The sequence below is a fragment of the Apteryx mantelli genome, chromosome 2 (genome assembly GCF_036417845.1).
Source record: "Apteryx mantelli isolate bAptMan1 chromosome 2, bAptMan1.hap1, whole genome shotgun sequence".
NCBI lineage: Eukaryota > Metazoa > Chordata > Aves > Apterygiformes > Apterygidae > Apteryx > Apteryx mantelli.
This window is the reverse complement of record NC_089979.1, coordinates 130,432,260-130,456,877: the sequence shown is the minus strand read 5'-3', so window position 1 is coordinate 130,456,877 and position 24,618 is coordinate 130,432,260. Positions and strand designations below refer to the sequence as shown.

The following is a 24,618-nucleotide window of genomic DNA, read 5'->3' as shown; positions in this document are numbered from 1 at the left end:
GTTCCCGGGAGCCAGCACTCCACCGGCGCTTCCTGGTGCTGGCTCCCGCAGTAATAGGAATACTTGGGCGCATGCGGCTTGCCCAAACACAGGCAGTCAAAAGGCAGTTATTCTAGAGCACCAATTTCCAAAGCTTACAATAGGTTCCTTGCCCCACCGGTTCCTTGAACGTTTATTAATAGCTCTGCTTAAAAAGAACAAAAAAAATGCAACAAGAAGAAAAATTGTTCCTATTGTTGCTGAACTGGACTACAAACATTGGTGGCTTGGCTTGGCTTCACAGCAGCATAAACAGTCCAGGTAAGAGATAGCCACAAAAAGTACACTAACTGTGTTAGTTTTTTTTTTTTTTTTTTTGAATTGGTAATTTCCAGTATCACTTTGGACATACAGAGATAAAGTCTTCTATACAGGTGGTAAAAGTTATATGTATTTATTGGTTGCTTTAACGCATTAGCATTATAATATAGCATCCACCTTTATTTAACCTTTACAGAAGTAACTGTATAAGTGCAGCTGTTACAGTGCTGTCATTGTTACATATAACTCATGCATTTTAAATATTCATGTAGAGCATTTATTGCAAAGCAGAAAAGAGAGGCCTGTATGAAAATAACACCTTCATTTAAGGCTTTTAAACCTGAATTCCACACATAGTTGTAGCATTTTCTTCTATTATAAACTCTTTTGCACATAACGTATTTAATATGCTTCCCACATGAAATTTACTCTTTAATGCTTACTAGTAAATAAGTATATAATCACCCTGACTCCTATCAGAGCTAATATATTTGACCAAACTTTCTGAAAAACAAAAATATATGTACATTATACAGCATATAGGCTGAATGAGCATCCTTAAACACAATACTCCAAGATTTGCTTTGTAGAGGTTAAAAAAGACAAGAATGTTCATTCAATAACTCTCCAGACAAGATGGCAGAAACAGACAGTAGCACAGAGGGAGGCCAGCACACGTGGACAGAGGACACAATATAACCGGACACCTGAATGATGAACATCAGGTGGACAAGGGGTGGAAAACAAAAAATAATAGCTTCCAGTGCAGAAACCGGAGCAAAAAGCAATGTGTACATGGTCACGTTGTGATTTCAGGCAGGTAATCGGGGGAACGGCTAACCTGAAGCTGTCCCAGTCCTCCTGGCATCACGTAGGATGCAGTCAGCCTGGCAACGGTGGGAAACCGAGCAATGTTCGTGCTTTGTCCTCCCTTCCAGTCTGATTCCTCCATGAAGAGAGGGCTCCTTGGCTATTTCACAGTTTATTTGCCCAGTTTGGCCTTCGTGTTCTGTGATTTTAGGCCTCATGTGACCTCTTCATTCCTGCGCACGCGCAGATACACATAGCTAAACCTCTTAGCCCCAAGGCAAAGGTGACCACCAGCTTCTTTGCCTGATTTGCTGCCCTTTAAAGCACTTTCTGAATGGCATCAGCTTGCTCGACCCACGAGGGTGTAGAGTTAGCCTTGATGGCACTGAAATCATAACTCACATGGATACAGCACTTAAAGTTCACATTGTAATAAAAGAGTAAAGAGTCTCTATAAACACCGCATCCAAGATATGCATTGTATTTATGCTGAGAAGGTTTAAGAATTTACATTTAGGTCTAACAGTGCTAAGTCGAGGTAATGTTGTCTTATTACACAATATTCTTGGCTAGTGAAATTCGGTTTCCAGTAGTTTAACATTGCATTTGTGACAGAGAGCAAGTTCCCACACAGAGCCATGTGAAAGTCTTACTGGCAAACACCATTTGACATTTTTCTATTAAGACAGGATGCAGTGGTCCTACTTTTCTCTGATCTGACTTAATTTAAAAAAAGAAAAACATTTCAAAATGGCCATCAGCAGCATGACATGTTTGTTTGTTTTCACACAGAGGTTTTTTTTTCTTTTTGTTCCAATCCTTCTTGGATAGATGAGAGTATAGCACCTAGCGTCCCTGTTGCATGTGGGATGCTACCCACCTCTGCGCTCCCCTCATGTGAAGTATCGACACTGTGTAGAGTCAATGTAGCAGTAAGAAGTGCATCGTAATTTTCCGTAAGACCTAAAATGAAAGAGAAAAATATCAGTTCCAAAATATGCTATAGTTCACATAATGAATATAGCTTCTGGATGCAGTACTCTGCAGGAATCAAGGCAATTCAAGTAAGATGTTGCGCCAAAAGTGCCAAGTGCAGTGACATTTGGCAACCAAAACAAGGGAACAATTTCCAGTAGTGCTCTACCGTGCTCCCCTTTGTCAGCAAATCCTAATTCCCACTAATGTCAATTAAAAAAAAAAAAACCCGTTGAGAGGAACCTGCACATTGGCCAGGGCACATGGAGGCAGCCTCGACACTAGCTCCAGGCAGCTGTAAATTCTTTGGGTGATCACCAGGTCCCTGACACTGAGATTTTGCTAAGCATTTAATTCCTGTAACTTCCATGGAAAATCCACAGGAACTGTGTAACTAAATATTTGAGGATCTGAGTTAAGCATTTTCCAGTAACTTCTAATAGCTTCAGTAGATGTGGTTTTGCCTTTCCTTTGACTTATTTTACACATATGTGAAATAATGATAGTGCCACACGCCCACCACTGAAAAAATATCTAGTGAAATAAAAACATTAGATGCAAGTTTTACTTACAATGTATGTGTGTATGGGGATACTCACGAAATAAGGAAAAATGGAGATCTTTTTTATCTTTCCATTGACTTAAACTGAGCTACAGTGATTCTACGTACTGAAGATCTGACCAGAGATGCTAATAAAAAAAAGCAATTTTGATGAGTCTTTATTGCTATCATATGTTCAAGTGAATAATGCATCTATTAGATAATCCAAAAACACAGCTCCTTTGAAATATGTCCTCGAATAACCCACATTCTCAGAAAACCAACACAAAATCTGAAGCAAAGGTGGGTGAAATATGAAGGTTACTGAAGGAGAGGCTGCTTTGGGATGAAACTCCTCCTTGACTGCCAAGCTCACATTTTTCTCTCACTGTACTGATGAATCACAGCTTGACCTTTCTTTTAGCAGATAATCAGCAGGCTCCACACACAGAAATAAAGTTGCTCTTCAAAACCTGATTATATGTGGAAAATGAAACGTAGAAAAATTTCTCATATTTTTGCAGGACTCTCATTTTTGGCATCTAACTTCAGACTTTGAAAAGGAAATGTTTTTTACAGGTGGATAGCTCAACACTCTCTTGAAGACCAGATCCCTTAAAAATGTTTCATGTTGCCAGGTTTGCTAGTCTCAATTTTAGTAATCTCTTGTACCAGGAGTACTCCAGCAATTGCAATGGAAGGATTAGCACAGCTCTTGATTTACAAAGATGTCCTGTGGTTTCTTACTCCTGTCAATTAGCACGTTATTCTTTCATGAACCATGAGGCCTCTCCGCATAATTTCATTTGCAAATTAAATGTTTCCTGTTAGCCAGTAACAATACCTGACAGTTAAATAGAGGTCCTGCTGTTGGAGGCAAAATGCTGACCAGAGGAAGCTATTTAAACAAATGCAGAGGCAGCAACTCAACAATAAGCAGATGCTTTACAGAAAGACACTGCTAAGCAGATGTATGGCTTTCCATCTGCTGTTGAGTGAATTTCCTGCTCTTTGGAGAGGTTGTTATGGTTGATTCAGAAACAAAGATGCCCCTAGAGTACCCATTAAGGGTAAGCGCAAAAGGAGATGGATCTGTGCTTTATTTTTTTTTTTTAATTCGATCATCACAGTCTTTCCTATATTTGGTATGTTATGAGTGGACATTAATGTAATGCTAACATTCCCAAAATGAGGAAATCTTTGCAAATAATGGTCAAATGTATGCCCACATGATCTTCATTCATTTAGCACAATAGGAACCGTGTGCATATAATGGAGAGGTGATGTTTAGCCCTTAAGGTCAATAATATAAGGAAAGAATCTGACAGTCTGTCTTCCCCCTACTCTCTTCAGTGGTCCCAACTGAACAAGGTTTACTTAGGTAATATTTTCCTCTTTTAATAATAACAATGAAGCAAAAGACAGGTTCATACATACCCAGGGAGATATGTTTTACATGTCAAATATCCAAAATCCTTCCCATCACAGTCTTCAACCCCCTCGTGCCTGTAGCCATCACCACAGTAAGCACGACGGCATCCTAGTTAAAGATACAGAAAGAAAGACCTTCTTAACACAAGTGGGACTAGATTTTTAAGGGTAGAGCATAAAACAAGGCATTGGGGAGAGGCATCCTATAAGGACCTCTGTCTTAGGAGATGCAATATTCTTCACTACAAAGAATACTCTTTCTTTAGCCTTATTTGGGTGACCAAGAAAAGAAATGCTATAAACAGTTACTATACGAGCCATAATTACAACAACAATAATTACAATAATCACTACTACTATAGATAATTACTCTAGAAGCAAATCAAAGGAATAAAATACAGTTAACGTAAATGATTTGTGGAGGTCACATTTTCAAAAAAACACTTCAAAATCATTAAGCGGTTTGAAAATCCCAGGCTGGATCTTTACTCAACATTGCGTAGTATCCACATGCATCTACTACAACATACAAACAAGATTATGCAGACCTATTGCCTCTCCATCAAAAAAATAAAAGTAAGCATGTAATGATTGCAAAAAAGGTATTTTTCTCACTGATTCTTACTGTCTTCAGTGTGAGCGGGGCCTGAGGCATTTTTTCGTGGTGACTGGAGCATAGGCTACAGTAATTTGTGGCCTTTACTTCAACAGCTGGACTTTGTTTTTGATGTCTCCAACTTTTTGAGTATGACTTTGTAAGTAAGTTGAGAACAAATTCATTTAGCTAAAATCCCTTTGACACCTCCTCAGAGGCATTTTTATTAAGCAGATTAAAAGGACACTCAAGGATAGAAAGTTTCTAAGAATTAGAAGTGGGTCATTTACTAACCATGTATTCTTCTTAGAGATCTCACAAATGATTCATTAATTGCACCAATGCTCTGCTTATCAGAAATTGCTGCTTCTAAGAACAATGAGTTCTTAGAAGTACTATTGTACAATTAAACCCACTTAACATTCAGTTAGTCTTTTTCTTTTGAAAAGAGAATGACTGGCAGAGGCACACAGGTGCACAGGAACACGATGACCTCCATACGCTCATTGCTGAGTAATTCAGTTATAACTCTTCAGGTCAGGCCACATCAGTGTCAGAAGTTTACCTATTGTAAGGCCTCTCTTCACTTGAAGATCTGCGCAGCGCATAGCGCAGAGTAACACAATGGGCTTGCAGGTGCGTAACGTACAATTGTGCGAGCACTGGAACTAACGAGCACAGCTTTCCCGCGTGTTTGTATCTCATGGTTAACTGCAAATTCTAACTGAACTGTTTTCTCATGCTTGGAGCCTGGAGAGAGGTCACTCTATCTCTCTGGATTGCTCTTGCGGACAGGCAAGCCTAGAGGGGGCGTTTATTTATATCACTCACTCTCTGTACCTGTTGCAGCTGAATTGCCTTTGAAATCTCTTGTTTTCAAGTGCAAAGTTGGCTGGGGATTCCTGTGTTAGAAGGAGAAGGCCGGTGATTGACAGGTGGGTAGGCAAACTCACACACAGTGTGTCTATATACCTCCCATTTCCGTAGAAAGCTGAACTAAAAAATGGAGGGATATATAAATGAAAAAGAAAGCTTGCATCTTTCAGTGTTGGCTGATACTTGTTCTGCAAGGTGAAAGAAGCCCATTTGCTAAAACTGTTAAGAAAGTACTAAACCTGCTAGGTGTCTGCTATAGAAGGTACAGATTGTTGCTCTCTGGGGAAGAAATCAAGTGGTAAAAGCAAGGTAAATGTGATGACTTCTCAATTTGCACACTACAGCCATGGTGCCTCCCTCTCTCAATGTCTGCACTCAGTTTGCAGATCACAAGCTGCCCGCAAGCTCCCGCGCATGGTGTACAACGCTCGCGTGATGTACGTGGCAGGGCACCTGTGGAAATAACTAACGCACCTTCCACGTGAGCAGAGGAAAATGAGTGCACTCAGGGAGCCACAACTTACCTATGCAGTCGTCAGTCACGACCGCGTTGCCGTCATCGCACTCTTCCCCAGCCTGCACGATGCCGTCTCCGCAGGTGCCGCCATCCTCTACGGGGTAACCCACAGGGTAGAAAGGGGTAAGCTGGCCAAACAAACACACGGCGGTTAACAGGGTGGCACCGCCAGCTGCCTGGGTCACACCGACGGGAAAGGGCTGCCCAGGTGGATCCAGCCCATGCAGCTTTCCTGCAGGGTGACTTGTTCCCAAAACACAAGCATCACCACACTGAGGAGCGACCACGGCCCATCACTTGGCCACGTGCAGCTCTGGGGTGCGGAGCCAAAGGTTTTGAAAGTGTAGTGGCCGTTTGGAAAGGCAGTTTTGGTTTAGGTACCTCTCCCACATGAAGTTAAGATCTTTTTCAGGCAGTTTCTATACAGGGGAATCACATCAACGATTTTCTGTTGCAACCAGGTTTTCTTATCCTGCTATTTGATGGTTAATAGGGGTTATACAGAGCCTGATTCAAAGTCCATTAAGGATCCTTCTGCTGATTACAGTGGGACTGGCTCAATCCCTTGAAGCAATAAGGAAATACAAGGCTTTGATTTGCAGGTTTTGTACTTTCTCACAGCTTGGCACCCTGATGAGTTTTGCCTTATTTTGTGTTAAATCAAAGACTCTCATTACTACCACAATTCCCCAAACAGCCCCATTTTGTTCACTACTGGAGCATGGTTCACAGAGAGGTTAGCAAAACCTGGAACACTGATGAGTTAATGCCTCAATAATTAAGACTCCTGTGAACAAAAATTACAGAATTAATACAGCTGTGACAGTGCTCAAACATGAGCTTCTTCTTCATTTGTTTGATTGATTCTGTATCATATCTTAAGTTCAGAAGTATTTAAAAATGAAACATGCACTCACAAGTTTTCTCAGATCATAGTCATATTTTCACCTGGATTGGGAGCCATCCAATGGTATCCTTGAAATACAAAGATCTTTGATCTCTTCTAAAAGCTAAGGCATTTTCAGCGTTTAACTGCTCCAATTCTTCTCGATTGTTCACCACAAAAATCTGGGGCACAGAAAAACAGGTGATCGTAACCCTTTCAAGAAGTGTTTTGGTTTGTCGTGGAATCCAGCTTTGCAGGCTGACATATGTGTCTGCAACTACATAAATACTTGCACAGAAAAATGGTTTGGTTGTTTTCGGAAGCAGAATGGTACTGCAACCCCATGTTACTCCATGTTCTGCAAGGCTGTAAGAGGCTGCTTTGCAATTGTAAAAGAGATGAGTTTGCAAGAGATAATGGTCTTTCTTGAGGACCTAATTAAGGTTTCAATGACCTTATCTCAAAATGCACAGCCACAGCTAACGACCATGCAAATACTCGGGCATGATCATTGCTGTGAAAAATTTCAGATGCTCAAATGTTTAGATACTGGAACAATTGCAAAATTCATACGGGCATAAGTGCTCTTTGTGGGCATGTCTATAATCTTTTAGGCATGCTCGTGGCTACAAAATAAATAATGCATTGCTCACTGTAGCCTTCACTTATCTTTTAATACTTTGTTTAGACCTAATTGGCATTGAAATGAATATTTCTTTACAAGCATGTACTTCAGTCTAAAGCAAAGTCTTCAATTAAACAGAAAAAAAATAGTTCAAAATGGAGAGAATTAGGATGAGCTTCTCTCTACCCAAATTCTTTTAATGTCTCAGTCACTGAAATTGGCTGTGAGAGGCATTAAGAAATAATCTCTTCTTTCAGCAATTTAATCAAATTAATTCTGGCAAAATTCAAACCATTTTTAAATTAAGAAAAAGCAAATGTAATGTTTCTGAGTAAAATGGATTTAGTAACATACTGCCTGAGTCTGATTCCCACCAGCATAAACAGAATTAGCTTTTTTAAAACAAATTACCCTGAAATTTTTACATAGCAGAATATTCCCAGAGCCCCTGACAAAGGCCAATATCATTAAAGAAGCATTGAATAAAAATGCCATCAGCTGGAATGAAAGAAAGCAAAGAAATAGAAAGCCAACAAAGAACCAATCCTGTAATTGTGTTCAGTAGCTAAAGTCCTAGCCTCAGAGCTCTAATTTCTGTTGAAATCAATGGAAGATCTGTCTTCTCTGAAACTATAGATACTGGCCTTGGAAATTATAAAAGATTTAAAAAACAGAATGAATTAGAGTGACAGAAAAAGAGAGTTTTGTTTCCTAGCCTCTCTGCTCCTCTGGCAGTGCGAGGACGTTGCAAGCTGAGGAGTGAGCGAGTGGTTGCACTGGGGAGCTGCTATGGTAGGAAAGAGTGGCTGAAACCGGGCGAATTCCCATGGTCAGTGCTGGCTGCAGTCCTGCTTTGGCAAAGCGGGAGCTCCAGCAACCCGGGACAGGGACACAGAGCGCCTTCTCTGCGGCTTTTCCACATGCAGCTCTAGCAACCCTGACAGCAGCCTCCGAGCGGTGCCAGGCTGACTCTGGCGCTGCCACATGGGGATCTAAATGGGACAAAAGCAGCGTGAAGCTCATGCTCTTGGCACTTGAGGGAGTAAAGCAAACAGGACAGGCAAATGGGGAGTGAGGCTCAGCAAGTGCTCCACTTTCTGAGAAGATGAGGGCAGAAATTTGTGTGGCTTCCCCATCTGCCTCTTTGTCATCCCCTCAATCCTGACAACAGAAATTGCACTTGGTTGTCACCAAAGGAAAGTTCATAGAGATGGCTGTGGGTTATTCATAGTTTAGGTGGTTATACCTTCGTTACCTTCTTTAAAGATCTGGTATTAAACTGTGCCTGATGGGGAAGAAGGTGCAGGGGCTAACAAGACCTGCACTGAATACTGCAGGCCTTATGCTTTGTCCTAAGTGTTCTCCATGCCGTGAAATATATGACAGGTTTTTGCAATAGTGTGCAGTGGGATGTGAGATGCACCTTCATTTCATGTGCTTTATTCTGTCGCCATTAAGTTTTAGAAATAACTAACTGGGCTTCTTGCAATATAACACGCACAGGGATGAGCAACAAAGCTGACAAGATTTGCAGCACACGCCTGCAAAAGACTGACCCGGTGTAATAAACAGTGTAGTGAGTTCGCACCCTTTCACGCACAACAGTGGCTTTCTGAAGAAGTGGCAGATGGGCAAGTTAACAAAGCTAACTGCTGTGTACTGTCATTCAAAGACAGGACATCATGCAACACTCCTCTTGTCTGCATGGCAGGGCTACACGTGCTTGTTCACAGCAGCAGAAAGGCAGCATTTATATTGCCAATTAAGTGCTACCATGCAGAGAATAATAAGGCAGGGCCCAGCTGAAGGAAAAGTCCAGAAACAGTATTTACAAAGACCAAAGAAATCAGAGAGAAAAAAGTTCTACGTCACTTGCCAGCAGTGACTTGTCCTTTAGAGTACTTTGTCCAATCTGCTCATAAAAATGCTTTCAAGAAGGCTAGAGATTGAAACTGGGCTATATAAAGTGTATGTCTACAGACAGGAGCTCAGAAGTCTGACTCCCATGGTTTGTGGAGACATTTTTCATCCAAGGTAGAGGGCCTGTGTTTTGGGAGAAAGTGCTATATATGTATATGCTATATGCTTGACCCTGATATTCAATTCTGAAATCACTGTGTTTGCAGACACAAAATATGAGCAAAAAAGAGATGCTTCCTTCACCAGCCAACCTGAAATACATTCCAATTGACTGAAATAATAAGAACAGATTGTGTATGCATAGTAAGGTTGAGGAAAGCATCCTCAGGTTCAAAAACAAGTTTCTAAAAAAGTGCCACACTGCTTACTGGTTTGAGATAGCTGCATTTCAGCATCTCAGTTACACAGCCCTCAGAGCTAGATATGGGATTAAATTCTTTTGCACTGACTGGATTGCAAAGGCTTTGGATAGCAGAAATAACACATACAGACATCTTCCTTGTTAAATCCAAAATATTAGCAAACATAACACCTCTTATTAAAAAAACTACTTAAGAACAGTTGTCATCCTCTCCTAGAAAATCTGCTTACCGCAGGGACTTTTGGATAACTATGTCCAAACACTGATTCCTCATACGGTGGACTATTCACATTTTGTGGGGATCTGCAGAGACATCTCCCTGGAGGCCCTGGAAGTCCTCTTTCCCCTTTTGGTCCTACTGCTAATTGTCCTAGGAAGCAAAATAGCAGGTTGCCATGTGATGAAGGTACCATACAAAACACAAACACACCCTCAGTGGAAAAAGTACTGGTCAGGTGAATACGCACTTACATAAATTTTCAGAAATGCACATCTCCCAGCAAATCCACCAAGAGCTGAGGGAACTCATTACCAGAATCACCAATTCTAGCACTTTAGGAGTAAAACTAGAGCTTGTATCACATTCATTTTCTTTCAGATCACACTTTTAAAATTTTTCTACCAACTTTATAGAGAAAGAGATTGGCCATTTGCTTATGATTTCCATATGTGTCAATATGGTTGAAGCTATAGAACTTCAAGCCATGATGCACATGTAAATTACAGCATCTATGCAGTGAGTATAGTATAAGTGTTAGATAGAGTCAGTCTTTGTATTATGTCTGTGTATGACTTGTGCATATATATACAGTCAATTGAACACTGCTGTCTCAGTGAGTTCTGTAAAGGAAATCCCAGCTAGAAATACAGCAGTGCTACAGATAAAAATTACCCTCCCCCCCCCCCAAAAAAAAAAACCTATGTTTTTTTGACTTTCAAACAGTGTCAAGGATGCAGTACTCTGCAGAATTAGAATTATGAGCCATCGTGTTAATACTGCAAGCAGTGACATCATTACAGCAAGGTCATTTAGAATAAGAATTTATAAGTTAGAGCAAAGAGATTGACAAGTCTGATACATAAACTTTCCTGGGGTCGAATAAAGCCTTTAAAAAGTAATCTCAAGATCTGGCTGCCTTCCCATTGGCATGGTGAAAATTCAACCCTTTGAAATGTCTAGATAATTTACTCAGGATAAACATGTTTCATAATGAGAGACATGAGATATATGAAGAGTAATTGGTGAAGCAGCCCCCAGGTCCACAGATGAACCATTTCCACACCACCAGAAGAAAGAGATCTCCTGCCCGCTGGTGTAAGCAAGGGAAGAAAAAGGGAAAGAAAAATGAAAAAAAAAATTGCACAGATCAGCTGCAGTACAAATAGTTGGTGTCCATCTGAGACAAAAACAGCTCCCAGCTGTCTTTGCTTTTGTTTCTTTTCAAGACTCTTGTTATAATTCAGTAGACAGCAAATTTGGAAAAGCCCTTTCTGAACCACAGTCACGGAGTATTACAGGTCGTATATCATCTTCCATGTCTACACTCGGCCTCCCAAGAGAAAGCAAGCTGCCCAGGGTTCATGTGCGTGCACAACTTTGAAGCTGTATGGTTATCAGTTACACAAATGCAAAGAGCACAGAGATATCTACAAAATCTAGTAAAAGGAGAGAATTCTTTCCTCCCCCTTTTTCCCTCTAACTCCTGTCACTTTCCTTCTCTTTCCTGTTTCCCCCACTGTCACTGGGACCTGAGTCTCATCTGTTTTTCTTTTGCAGAGCTTTGCAGGGTGAGTGCGTCCCGGCTGATTAGAAATAGCAATATGTCATTGTAAGCTAGCATATCTGGAGAAGCAACAGATCTTTGATGATGAAGATTAACTAGTTCCTCCAAGGCTGCCAGATAGCCTTTCATCATCCTCATCCAATACAGTCCCACAAGGAACCACATGTTTCAGTTTTATTTGAAATGTCAAAAGCCATTATGAAGGCTTCCAAGTAAGGTATAAAATCCCTTATAATGGACAAGGTTGGAATGACCCGCCTTTTGGAGAAATCTCCTCACTGTAAGTGGAGAAGCAAACAAAGCCTTGCAGCATTTTCTGTAAGGGTGCCTATGTAGGCAGATGTGACCAGTCAGGAGGGACTGGTGAGGAGGGACAGTGCCTAAAATTACCTGATCCCCTGCTTACCTGATCCTGAAGGTCCAGGGGGGCCTGGCTGGCCTGAAGGACCAGGCCTTCCAGGTGGACCCATGACTCCCACAGGTCCAATGTCTCCCTTTTGTCCCTAGGAGAGAGGAGACATCCATTTGTTTGTTAAGCTATTAATAACGCGCAACCTTTCCCCCTCTCCAGCCATTAGTGGCTCCCCTTTCAAGAAAGCAGAGACATTTGCCAACAGGAGCAAGTGCACAGCATGGACTCCAGAGCCATCACCCCGGGGAGAGGTCCTGCGCTGTCCTCTTCCATGTGGAGATAGAAAGGTGGGTTCAAGCAGGGCTCCTGCTCCCCAAAAAGTGAATGGTACCAGTAGATCTGCACTGTGTGGAGTCAGGAACCACCCTGCTCTGACTTCAGTCATTCAGTGGCCTTTTTTTAAAGATGCCTTTTCATCCCTGGTAGTTATCTAGGAGGCAGTGCAGCTCAGAGAGAAAGGGCTGGTGGAATTGAAATAGTGGACCCTGAAAATCATCAGTTCTATGTTAATGCACAACACGGAATGAGAGCAGCTCTGACTTCTGGAGCTTAGGTTGACTTTGCAGGGCTGACAGAAAGAAATTAATTCATTTTATCTCTAAAAAGAGCAAAGTCTCTGCTCTAAAAAGAGCAGAGTCAGCAAGGGTGATGTTTCCCAGGCTTAGGATTCATTTTTTCAGAAACATCTAACGCTTCTGAACCTAATGCTTTGAGGCAGACACTTTATATTCAAAAGTACTTCAGGCACCTAGACTCCTGTTTCTCCTTGACTTTCCCCTCAGATATAGCTATGTTAACAAGTCATTGCAAGGTAAGCTAGGGCTTGGCTTTACAAAGCATAAGCTAGTGTGTGGTAACTGCCCTGCTGCATGCTGATGAATGAATTATGTCCCTCTGGTCACTCAGTCAAAATGCAGTAAATTACCTACGGGAAAGGAGCTTACACACAGTTACCATGCAATGCTAATATTCTTTAAAACCAGCTCCCTGATTTGTTTCTTGGGAGCTTGTTTGTGCAGCCATCCCCTTAGGCATTTGAAAATTTTATCCTGAACTGTTCAACACCTTTCTGTTTTTGCTCCCTAACTTAATATGGTGACACTTACTAAAAATAACTATATTTATTTTCTTATTCTTATACTCTCTGAGGCTTGGATTTCTCAGCTTTACAAAACTGATTTAGATTTCAGAAGTGTATTATACAGTTAAATATCAGTTAAATATTAAATACAGTTAAATATTAAAGTTTAAATATCTAATTTGCTTTTTATGTAACAACGTACATTTTTTAGCATAACAGAAAAGATTTGTACTATGTTAGCTTTCTTTAAATGCCAAAGGAGATGAATTCCTTGAAGATGGTGTAGTTCCAGGTTAATGTGCATTCACATGTGAATGATGGGCTGTTGCAAATCTAATTTCAGAGTAATGAAGCACACATAGTAATATATACTAAAGTAATTTGGTGTTACACAATATGTTATATCCCATGAATACATTTGAATGTCACTTGCACCATTTAACAGAGGAAGGTTATTTTTGCCATGGCCCATAAAGAACTAATTGAATATTTGCTTTGTTTAATCCTATTAGGTTAGCTCTGTGCCATCAAAACACTCCAGGATTTATGTGAATGTCCACGATGCTGATCGCTAATTGCTTCTTACATTATGCAACGTGAATACACAAAACTGGCAGAGGAAATCCTGTGCCAGTCAGACACATACTGCCTGAAAGCTACCTGACTTCTGTATCTCCTGTTTTGGAGGAATGATTGCTTAATGCTCTTTTGCTTAGCACAGATAGATTAAACAACGACTGAGGTTTCTATTAAATATCTTTGCCTTGTTTCTTTTCACATGCACCCTTTGCATTCAGAAAAGCTTTTCCCACAGACAATATATATATTCCTTTGCCTTTTTTCCAAGTAACATCATCTACAGCCTTAACCTTGTCAATGCTGAAATCCTGACTCTCTCCTTAGCATCAGTTCCTTTAGGCACTTCATCTCTGTGTGAGGGCTCTGAGGCTGCAACTTGCAAATCCCACCTCCTCACCACCCTTTTGGCAGAGCCTGCCCCAGAAGCAGAGCAGAGTTGAAGAAGTCAGTGGGATAATCGAGATGTATCTCAAAATGGAAGTGGAAGTAACACCTTCCCAATTTAGCTGCTTTCATCTAGGGATGTCAGCTGGATCGAGAGGCAGGAAATGGCTCCATGTTGATGGAAACTATCGTCTCAGTTGAACAAACAACCGCAGAAGTGCAGTACTTCAGCGCGACAACCAGACTGACACAGCTTTCAAATGTCATTTTCAAGTTTTTCAAAGGATTAAAAAAGAAGAAAAAAAAAAGCTAGTTGACCCATTACAGAAAGGGAAACCCATTTTTCAAACAGAAATCATGCTGAAATCATTTTCAGAGCATCAGAAAGGGGTTTGTGTACTGAGGTGTGAGCCTGGAAATCCTGATTTAGGGCCAGACCTTAGTTCCTTTGTCACACTGATTGTTGCCTTAAACTAAGAGGTGCCTTACGTGACCACTTTGTAATGTGTACTGTGTAATGAAACAAAACTTCTAAGATGAAATATGAAGTCCTTTCAGAAAAGAAAGGATAATGCATACGCTCTGTGTTGGAGCTGATCTGTAGGCACTGTGTCTTCTCCGTCCCTTATGCTACAGAAAGACAATCTGTGCACATGCCTTTTGGCAGGACAGGTGACCCCTGTTGGCAAAAATGTCAGAGAGCACACAGCAGCTTTTAAAACCTGCTAATTCAAGGACAAAAATTATTCCTGCTGGGTCACCTAGCAGACCTATATTACACATACCTTCCTTATATTTGATGATCTATTATTGGTTCCCCAACACCCAGTTTTTAACTTCTCCCCATGCTGGGGAGTGTTCTTTCACTTCAGAAGCCAGCAGGCAGATTAGAGCAACAGTGAAGGAGGTGGGTGCCTCCCTTTGCAATACTGGATGTAACCAGACTGCAGCTAAGGTGCTTTCGACTGTGCCTATTAACCATCACACCTACAGGCTGTGGTATTGGGGAGAGTGTACATCAAAACCAGCACCAGTGTAGCCAGAGCAGGCTCCTTCACTGTCAGTCAGTGGAAAGACACGGGCTCCTCAGGTGGCAGTTCAGAGCCCCAAAGGGTCTGATCTCCTTAGCATTGGGTTGGACTTTGTGTCTGCTCCCCCCGCCCCCTTCCCCCAATACCATTGCTTAAAATAAATACACAAGGAAAGATGCAAGTGAAGAGGCGTATTTGGTCACTTGATTGGTAACTACACTAATCTTGCTACCTCCTTGGAGAATGCTGTGTTGGAGGGGTCAGTACCAAATTTACACACAGTTCACAGTCTTTACAATTTATCTGAAATTCTAAAAAGTTGTTTCCCCAAGCACAATTATTTTGAAGCCTAAATAAGAACCATTTGTCATCATCCCACTCCATACCAGATTCCACACAAGATTACCATTCCTTCAAGTCATTATATGTTCGTCCTGACCTTTCTCAGAGAAGACGAATCTGTCCCTGGTACGCAGTACAATGGTGAGAAGTGTCATATAAATAAGCCAGACTGACAAATCAATCTTGTATTAATATTAACAGAGGGAAAGGAAGAAACAGAGTGGATGTTTTAGTATTTTGATTCCTTGCACTATGTTTTGGTCATCTCCAAGGCCTTGCAGCTGTGCAGTCTGATCAGTATTAATCAACCCCGGGACCTGAGCAAAGCCTGACTGAATCAAATTGAATAATGTGGACAGAAACTGCTCTCCAGCTGGCCCAAGCTGTGGGGTCAGTACCTAAAAAGACACTGGATGAACACTTAATGCGTATGTTAGAAATAAGGAATGTACTAAAGGACTGAGGTTTGGAAGTATAGACCAGTGATTTTCTTTGCTGCAGACCACATATTAGTTTGATACATTGCAGCATGTCATTTTTAGTTAGAGGATGCTATTGCTGATGCACACAAGCAATGTCTTTCTTAATAGAAGTAGTATAGTTCTCCATAGTGGTGAGCCAGCGAGAAAATTCAGGGACAGCTGGGGACACAGGCAATGACATGTCCCGTGCAAGAGGCCAACTCTGCCTATCTGCCCAGAGCTGCGGTAAGTGGGCTGTTTTTTGTAGCATGCACAGAAAAGCATCAGAATGTGCAGGAATATAGCTAAAAGCTGCGAAGTGTGAGGGAGGAGTGGAAGTATCCTCCATTCTTCAGCAAAACCGCCTGAATTCCCTCCCTCATCCAGAGCCTCAGAAATCCAGTGTTTCCCTATAAACCTTCATTCTTTCATCTCAGGAATCTATTTCCATTGGGGCTGAGGATGTCACCTGGCAGGCTGACAAGCAATGAATTTTGGATAGCCTTCCTGTTGCCATTGCAGGCAGTGAATTTGAGCAGCCCTGCTCCCTAAGCCAGCCGCAGGGCCAGGGACAGGCAGTGGCGGAGGGCACCGCAGCTGTTCCCTGCACCCCAAGCTGCGTCCTGTGCTGTCTGAGAGCTGCACCTCCCGCTGACTCAAAAGTCATCGCAGACCTCCTTGTTGGAGTCACCGGCTGGGAACAGGGGCATAACTCAGTGTTGCTTAGGATTCAAAGGGGGGGTCCAAAGTCTACTCAAGTTACATTCAACCAGTTAGTAACCAATCCAGGGAAAATGCTACTTTCCCCATGATGTGCGGCCAGGGATTTGAATGCTGCAGGCAAGGTTGCAGTCCTAAAGTTTAGGCTTTAACCCCTATGCAGTCTGAGCATGCACATGAAGGTTACAAAGCTTCTACCTGCTCCCAGCGTGACAAAACACAAGATACAGCTACAGAACAGAGAGCACACACGTATGCCACAACTACACAAATCAAGGGAAGAGAAAACACCAAGGTCCTACTTGTTTGCCTCGTTTTCCTGGTCTTCCTATAGGTCCTCTGTGTCCTGGTGCTCCAGATTGCCCCTTCGGGCCCATCTCGCCCTTTGTGAGTGTGAAGAAAAGGAAGCAGGACGTAAGTACAGAAATGCGCGCTGCCTTGGTTATATGTGCCTTATACTGCATAGCAGATGGACTGTGCTTTAATTCATATCATTCCTCTAGATCATCTTGGCACCGTTTGTTTCTGAGAAACTCACAATTATAATCCAATATTTTAAAACAAAGGTAAAGTCAAAAATGTCTCTTACAATTTACCCAGATTTCCCTGAAAATCCTTTCCCTAAAGAGGAGGCTAAATGGAGAGATCAAAAGCATGCTAGAAGGCTTGGGGTTATTGAGAGAATTTGGCTAGCAAAATTGTAACCCTTTTGACAACAGTTTGCTTTGCTGTAAGATCTATGAAATAAAATATCCATCAAGAGGAAAGGTGGCTAATTCACTGATCTCCTATCCTCCTTAGAAGCAACCATTATTTCCTTAGCCTAATTTAAGAAATAGGATGTGATTATCTCATAAAATGATCCTCCTTTAAGAATTCTATCCATAAAACAAGATAGAAGTCTGAGTTTTGATTGGTTTTCTAGTACAGAACAACGGCGAAATCTAAACTGGTCAGGATTACCACTGCTATTTATAGTAGTACCATTTTGATTGAGAGTATCGTGAAGGAAATGTTTATTAGCTTTGTGTATATAAAGTCACAAAAATTAGGCCAGTCATGAATCTATAATGGAGATTTTGAACATGTTAAATGGGAAAAAGATTACGTCCAAACCAATGTTCTGGAAATGAGAGAAACAACAACAACAACAACAAACTGAGCTAAATCTCATGTTTTTTTCCTAAGATAAAAAGCCTGGAGGTCTTGGTCAAGTCCACAGCAAGGTCTTAATGCTTTATGCTTTCTAACTACAGTCAAAAACATTTCTGAAGCCATTCGTTGACCCTATGCCAGTGCTTAACATAATTCCCCAGTCCATCCTGTGCACTCACTTTCTGACCCAGCATTCCAGGGGAACCTATTTCTCCCTAGAAAGAAAAAGGAAAAAAATCATTAAAACATGTGGAGTGATCTTTGACAAAGATTGGCAGCACCAGTTTAGGCTTTTAAGGAAGAAAAACAAGTGTCATGTACAGTCCATAGATATCTGTGAAAACCCTGAGTTGTGATTCAGTGCTGCAGGTGACAGTGTGTAGGTATTACAAGGAAATTTTACTGTTAAGCCCTTGGTACGGTAACACTGCTCATCTGTGTGGTCATCTGTCATCTGCTTCCTCTCCTCCGGGGATGGCACACTGGTTGTGCTTCTGTCCGCAGGTAACCCTGTCATCTGGACAACTACCAAAGCCTTTCTTCAGGAACAGCATTTCTTCATCTATGTCAAAAGGGATTCACTTTCCCTTTTTGAGTTAAAAGAACCCCTAAGTCACAGAACTTCTCTCTCACAGCAATATAATGTCACCAGGTAGAAACATCTTGGAGAGCTGCCATGGGTCTGGACTGCACAGGTTTAGGTTGCCTACAGGGCATCCCCAGCCCCCTGGGACCTGGGACTGGGGGACACAGGGGCACGGAGGCTGCTCCACATCACGTGGGGCCACCTCCTCCCCTTGCCACCCTGGCCCTCCCAGGGACATGCCTCCAGGCTCCCTTTTTGCTCTCAGAAATACCTCAAGCATTCATTTAGCTTAAGCTCAGAGCCATCTTGAAAAAAAAAGAAAAAAAGTACCTGGTCTCCTTTGACTCCTTTGTCACCCATGACACCTCTGGACCCCTGGGGAAAGATAACAGGGCGATAAAGGCTTAGTTACTACATTCCACATGGAAGCAAAAAATGTTTCTCCTATACGAGGCATTATTTGGAGCCATGTAGCATATTGGAATATCTTCAGGGTGTGGTAGAGGGTAGATATCCTAAAATGTTTCCTTATTACTTTCACTGACACTATAACTGAATTAAGGTCAAGGCTGGTAGAAGAAGGCTAATTACTTTAAATGTGTGCTTTCTTGGGCATGATATTTCCAAACTTGATTTTTTTTTTCCCCAACTGGCTTCATCCAAGTTCAGGTCCCACTGTACGCCCTGACAGTAAAAACTATCCCTGTGCCAAAGAATATACAGCCTAAATAAAGCAGATGAATAATTAAGGATTATTATGCCCATGCTACAGATAGAGAAACTGTAGTGAGGTGCATTGTAGTAAATTGTTCACAGTAAGATGGGATGTAAGACCTGCTCCTTTAGCATCCCAACACAAGTCTCAAGATTGCTCTCCTCCATACTTGTTTTCATTTTTTAATGGGACCTTTAGACTTCCCTTGATCAAAATTATCCCATTTCTAGAGTTAATTTGTTTACATAATTGTTTCCAATTGTTAAATTATACATTATTCTATCGTTGTCATACTGACCTTTTCTCCTCTTATTCCAGGAAAACCCTAAAGGAAATGATAGATAATTTAATGCTTCTCATTTTCAGAATTACCCAAGAAGCAAGTTCATATATTAAAAGTGAAGAAAAAGCATGAAACACAAATAATTAACTTCATCAACTTCTAAATGCAAATAAATGTTTATAGCTTCTAAGAGTGCACTGAAACAGAATTACAAAATATGAATTAAAGGCAAGACAACTCAGCCAATAAGCCAACATGAAAAAGCCAGGTAAAGCCAGCAGGTTTGATATTGCTTTTCAAATTAAAACAAGGAAAATAAAATTGTAACTGAAAGTGAATTAAGCCTTACTCTCCACAATTAATAATCTAAAATTATTTTAGCAATAATTTTCCTCCCCATGGAAGATATCCTTAGAAGACATTTAAGTCAGCTTCTACTGTATTCATTTCTTCTTTCCAGTGCTTTATTTGAACAAAGTAATTGCATATTTTTTTTTCAAGTTCTGTAAAATATTGTGGCCTAAATTTGTAAATGCAGAAGCTATTCTATAGACAAATGCGGATAGTAGGACATCCAGATCAACCTGTGCTTACTATCCAAACTATCAGTACAGAGGCATAGTTTTAACAGAGGACCAAAAGGCTCTCCACAATCTTATGAGGTAGGTGAAAAACATTTGAGCCATGAGTTAATGTTGCAGATATAATTAAGAGCTCCAGTTTCTAGGGGGATACAATTATATATGAGCTTTGCTTTTAAAAAGAATTTGTGCATTATATTAACTTACACTAAAGCATTTTCATGAAAAGATAAGAACACAGCCAAGCCCAAACAGACAACATAACCTTGCTTGAAGGAGAGCATATCTTTTTAGCTGTACTAAAAAAGATATATATTGATAAATGCTTTCTAGCAAATTCATGAGGGAAGCAGCTGTCAGCAGAGCATTAGAAACAGATGTCTGAAAATGCAGCATTTGATTAACAAACCTTGGAGCCCATTGGTCCTCTTGTACCTGGCAATCCCATCACACCCAAATCTCCCTTTTCACCCTAAAGGGGTCAATAAAGAGAGTTATTGATTGTGGCTCTCTGATGAGGTCATATTTGAATGTCTGATAGTTTAGTGGTTTTGTGTTGAATACATGAGACAAGCCTGATCTTTACAATGCTTGGTGTAGCACTATAGCAGAAGTCTATATTGCAATTATATTCTGCCCAAGTCCTCTGATACTGTCTTTTTCTTCTATTTGCATTTTCTTGGGTGTGTAACTTGTACTTGAGTTTTGCCAGATGCTATTAAAGGTCATTCAAGCAAATTAGCAGCAGTACAGCTTTTTATACTTAAAGGTGCATAGCCTCTGCCTATCATATCTATGTCACTTCCACTGAGGTACAGAGAAGAAAGGTATTTTGTTGCAAGCCTTATGGCATGGAGGGACATACGGGTTACTTTTATATTAGATCTGAGACACCATACGCTTTATAGTGGTTTGGAGCCAGCAATTCACCAAAAGGCTTTGCAACAAATTCTCTGGCTGCTGTCAGCTAATTATCTAAGGTGAAATATGGAGTAGTCCCTGCAGAAATGCAGCAGCCTTATCCAGCAGAATATGGTTGGCTCTCTTTCTCCTTTGGCTTTCACTGTCATACTGGTGAAAAGGATTTTCATATTGGCTAATGCTTTGGCAGAAGTTCAGAGAAGAAGACTTGAAGAAACAAAGCAGAAGAGATGGAAACTGGACCAAGGCTGTGCCTAAGGAAGAGCAGACAAGTAAGGAGAACCAGTTGAAGAAATGTAAGGTGTGGAGATGGGAATGAGAAGAAAAAACAGCTCACTGGAGATTTACAGAAAGATGATGTACAGAATCAGTGTAGTGAAGATGGATATCGGGAGTTTGGGAAGATCAGAGAAAGAGAAAGAGAAAGGAAAGAAGGACACAATCTAGAGAAGCAAGCACAGGCATCTGCTGGCTTCCATCCAACTGGTGTCTTCACTGACAGGTAGGAAACAGACATATATAAAGACCAGAAGAAATGAAAGTAGGAACTCCTCTAAAGAACAGAGGAGATGCAGATCAGAGATGATAAAAGCAGAAGAATAGGAATTAAACAGCAAGTTGGACTTGCAGTCAAAACATAGGGAAAAATATTGCTACTGAATGTGAGGAATGTTCCAAGGAGTATGATGAAAAAACATAACAATAGACAAAGAGGAGAAAAAATAGCACAAAATTGGGAAGACATCATAAATAAAACTAGGAGTTATGTAAGGAAAAGGCAAAGTGAACCAGTTTTCTGATGGCTCTGCTCTCAGTATTCAGACCATGAGGGAACAAGGTAGGGAAGTCTTCGTTCTGCTCTCACAGCTGCCACGGTGGGAAACCACAGCACACGATGCTTTTGGGGGAGCACCGATTCCCATCTCCTGGCTTAAAGTGAACACAGGCTCCTTTTCAGTACGTGGATTCCTGTTGCTTGCCTACATTTCCACACACTACAATATGGTGTTCTTCATCTAACATAGTTGTAACGAGATTAAGGGCCCGCTTTCCTGGAGTGGTTTGAAATCAGAAGTCATCCACTATTATTCTCTAGCAAGAGCTACTGCATCATGCCTTCTGAGATGGTGCCACAACCCTCATGGAGCAAATGAAGAGTCACAGATGTGCTGGAAAATGCAGTTTCCAAAGTAAACATCATACGTAGTCCTTTCGTCTGATCTCATACTGGATTGAAGATAAGCAGCTATATCAAATATCCCAGGAGAAAATTGATATACTTTAGCTCCTGTGAAGAGCTGTATACCTTTTGCATAAGATAATATTCAGTAAAGGACTGTCCTGTAACTTCTTTCTAATAAATGCAGATGAAGCAATCACTCTGCTATAGTAAAGCATGTCCTGCCATTTCTTCTGCTGTTGACTATGAAAAACCACCGAAATGAATGCTTGCTCATATGGCACTGATGCCAAGCCTCCAGCAGTAGCAATGGCAAGGTGTAAGGACAGTATTAAACACAAAACTTTTACGGGGACATTTGGACAAGTCTGTGGAACTGTCGTTAAAATATCTGACCAGCATCCAAATGGTCTTAATCCCCTTTCCGTGGTGTTTTCCCTGTGATCACACGGACACACACAGTTACACTGCCAAGAAGTACACATTCAGTCAAAGGGACAATCATAAAGAGTAGTCATAAACGCAACGACCATTTTGGAAACACTGATTCTTGTGATTATGAAAGACATCTGTTGTTATCAATGAGTCTTCATGAGACTTGATTTTCAATTTTCCTTTGACGTATTTTAATCAATATAAGAACTGCGAGTGGGGTTAGGCTGAAGGTACAGCATCCTAACCTAGACTGGCCAGATCTTTGCAGAGTATAAGAAACAGGACAAGCGCAGAGTGTCCTTGTGCTGTTACAGCTTCCCAGCAGAGAGGGTGTAGAAACCTCCTGAGTCAACTGTTGTGTTAAGATCATGACGTTTATTAGATCATCCTCTGTAAATTTGCCTAATCCTCTGTGGATCCTGAAAGAAAAGTGTACCCACACTCTGGGGGTAATGAAATTGTTTTAATCTTACCTTGGGTCCCACCGGTCCAGGCCATCCGATTGGTCCTGGCATTCCAGGGACACCAGGCGGACCTGGTCTACCCTTGAATGGAAAACATTAGTTATTACAAACTCATTTAACATCATTCCAAAACATAGGCCTCCGCTGCCATCAGAAGATATGGAGGAATACAATCTTTTCACAAAAAGAACTGCAAATGCTTCTTTACTTTTTTTTAATACAAGAAGTACTTACCATATTCTATTCATAATAAAGTTTGTATTGATGCTACTGGAAGAAACGGGGATTCCCAGAAATACTAAGTGATACTGATTCAAATAAATAGATGAACAGCAGGGGAAATCTACCTGCAGTCAAAATAATCATCCTAAAAACCCAGGATCAATAACTTAAATCCTCCTCTCATTTAATACATTGTAAGTCAAAAAGACCTCCATGTAATTCTGTTAGCATTAATCCACTTTACACTAAAAATAGAACCAAATCTTTAGCTAAGATATTCTTCTTTATTACTATTCGCTTTATGAGTATTCTTATATTACTAGTTATTGTAAGTATACTAGTACAGTACAGCTCCTTATCAGCTACTTAATTATATAACTAGCAATAACTACATACATATTTATTTATTTAAACTGCTGCTTGTAAATCACTCTTTGACTAGATCCTAAACTGGTACAGATTAAGGTACCACATGCACTGCTTTATACCACTGGACAATATGGCCCTAGAAATCTGATCATGATATTTGGGGCTAAGAGTGACCTCTCATAAACCACACAGCTTTTAGCAGGAATTGCACTGCTTTATTCCCAGTCTATATCTGGACAACTTCTCTCTTGGGACCTACTAGTTTTTGTCAGAAGAGTAAGTATTCCAGGGTTGAAGATTTGCACTGTCTTGCACATTGATGAGTGACCATCTCAGACGTTACTGTTTCAAACACTTGAATTTATACAGGGAATATTTTTGTTTATTGTAGGACATTTGCAATTTAGGTTAAAAGAATAATACCTCTTTTGTCTGTATGTTTCACATTAATTTGAATTACTGATTTGTACCTGCTGTTAAAATCTTTTGTTTATTTTTAGAACAGTACTTCTTTTCCTGGTTAGTGACCTAACCTCTGCATATCTCTGATTTCATCCTGCATTTCTGTCTTCTTTTAAAATTAATTACATTAAATGGAAGCACTTAGCCACTGAGATAACATATTCTGTTTCACCACACGTAGGGGCACATATTTTTGACAATATATCATGGCTCATATGTCACCCAGCATAGGATTGTAGTAAGCATACAGTGACGGTGCCAAAACTCTGTAAGTGTAATCATTAATGATTATCCCTCCTTCTGGGCTAGTCAGCTGCACCTTGTTTTGGCTTTGGAGCAAAAAATTTGATTTTGCTTTGGGTTTTTTTCATACATCTTTTATGATAGCTCCCGTATTCTGCTTCTCCTGTCCACAAAGTTATAGTTCAGGTTATTTCCCGCTCTCTTTTAATCATCTGCTTAGAGCCAGACTTTCTTACTGAGGAAATTTATCAAATTTGGAGCCCCTGCAGCTCTGCAATGCACACGGCCCAGCTCCCCAGGCCTGGGCCCCGAGCTCCCCATCTCACATCACCAGTATCAGTAGAAGCAGCACAAGCAGGTTAAACTTTAAC

The 24,618-nt window shown here is 40.9% G+C and overlaps 1 protein-coding gene across 1 annotated transcript in view; it reads right to left on the bottom strand.

The window, feature by feature from the left end:
* Nucleotides 1-1,613: 1,613 nt before the first annotated feature.
* COLQ (collagen like tail subunit of asymmetric acetylcholinesterase) overlaps nucleotides 1,614-24,618 on the bottom strand; it is a 45,018-nt gene continuing 22,013 nt past the window's right edge. The window contains 12 exon segments of the mRNA XM_067292478.1: nucleotides 1,614-2,073; nucleotides 4,064-4,166; nucleotides 6,053-6,173; nucleotides 6,994-7,113; nucleotides 10,068-10,207; nucleotides 12,028-12,124; nucleotides 16,934-17,014; nucleotides 17,966-18,001; nucleotides 18,703-18,747; nucleotides 19,386-19,412; nucleotides 20,361-20,423; nucleotides 22,961-23,032. Coding sequence (XP_067148579.1) covers nucleotides 2,004-2,073; nucleotides 4,064-4,166; nucleotides 6,053-6,173; nucleotides 6,994-7,113; nucleotides 10,068-10,207; nucleotides 12,028-12,124; nucleotides 16,934-17,014; nucleotides 17,966-18,001; nucleotides 18,703-18,747; nucleotides 19,386-19,412; nucleotides 20,361-20,423; nucleotides 22,961-23,032 — 975 coding nt within the window. The 3' untranslated portion in view covers nucleotides 1,614-2,003.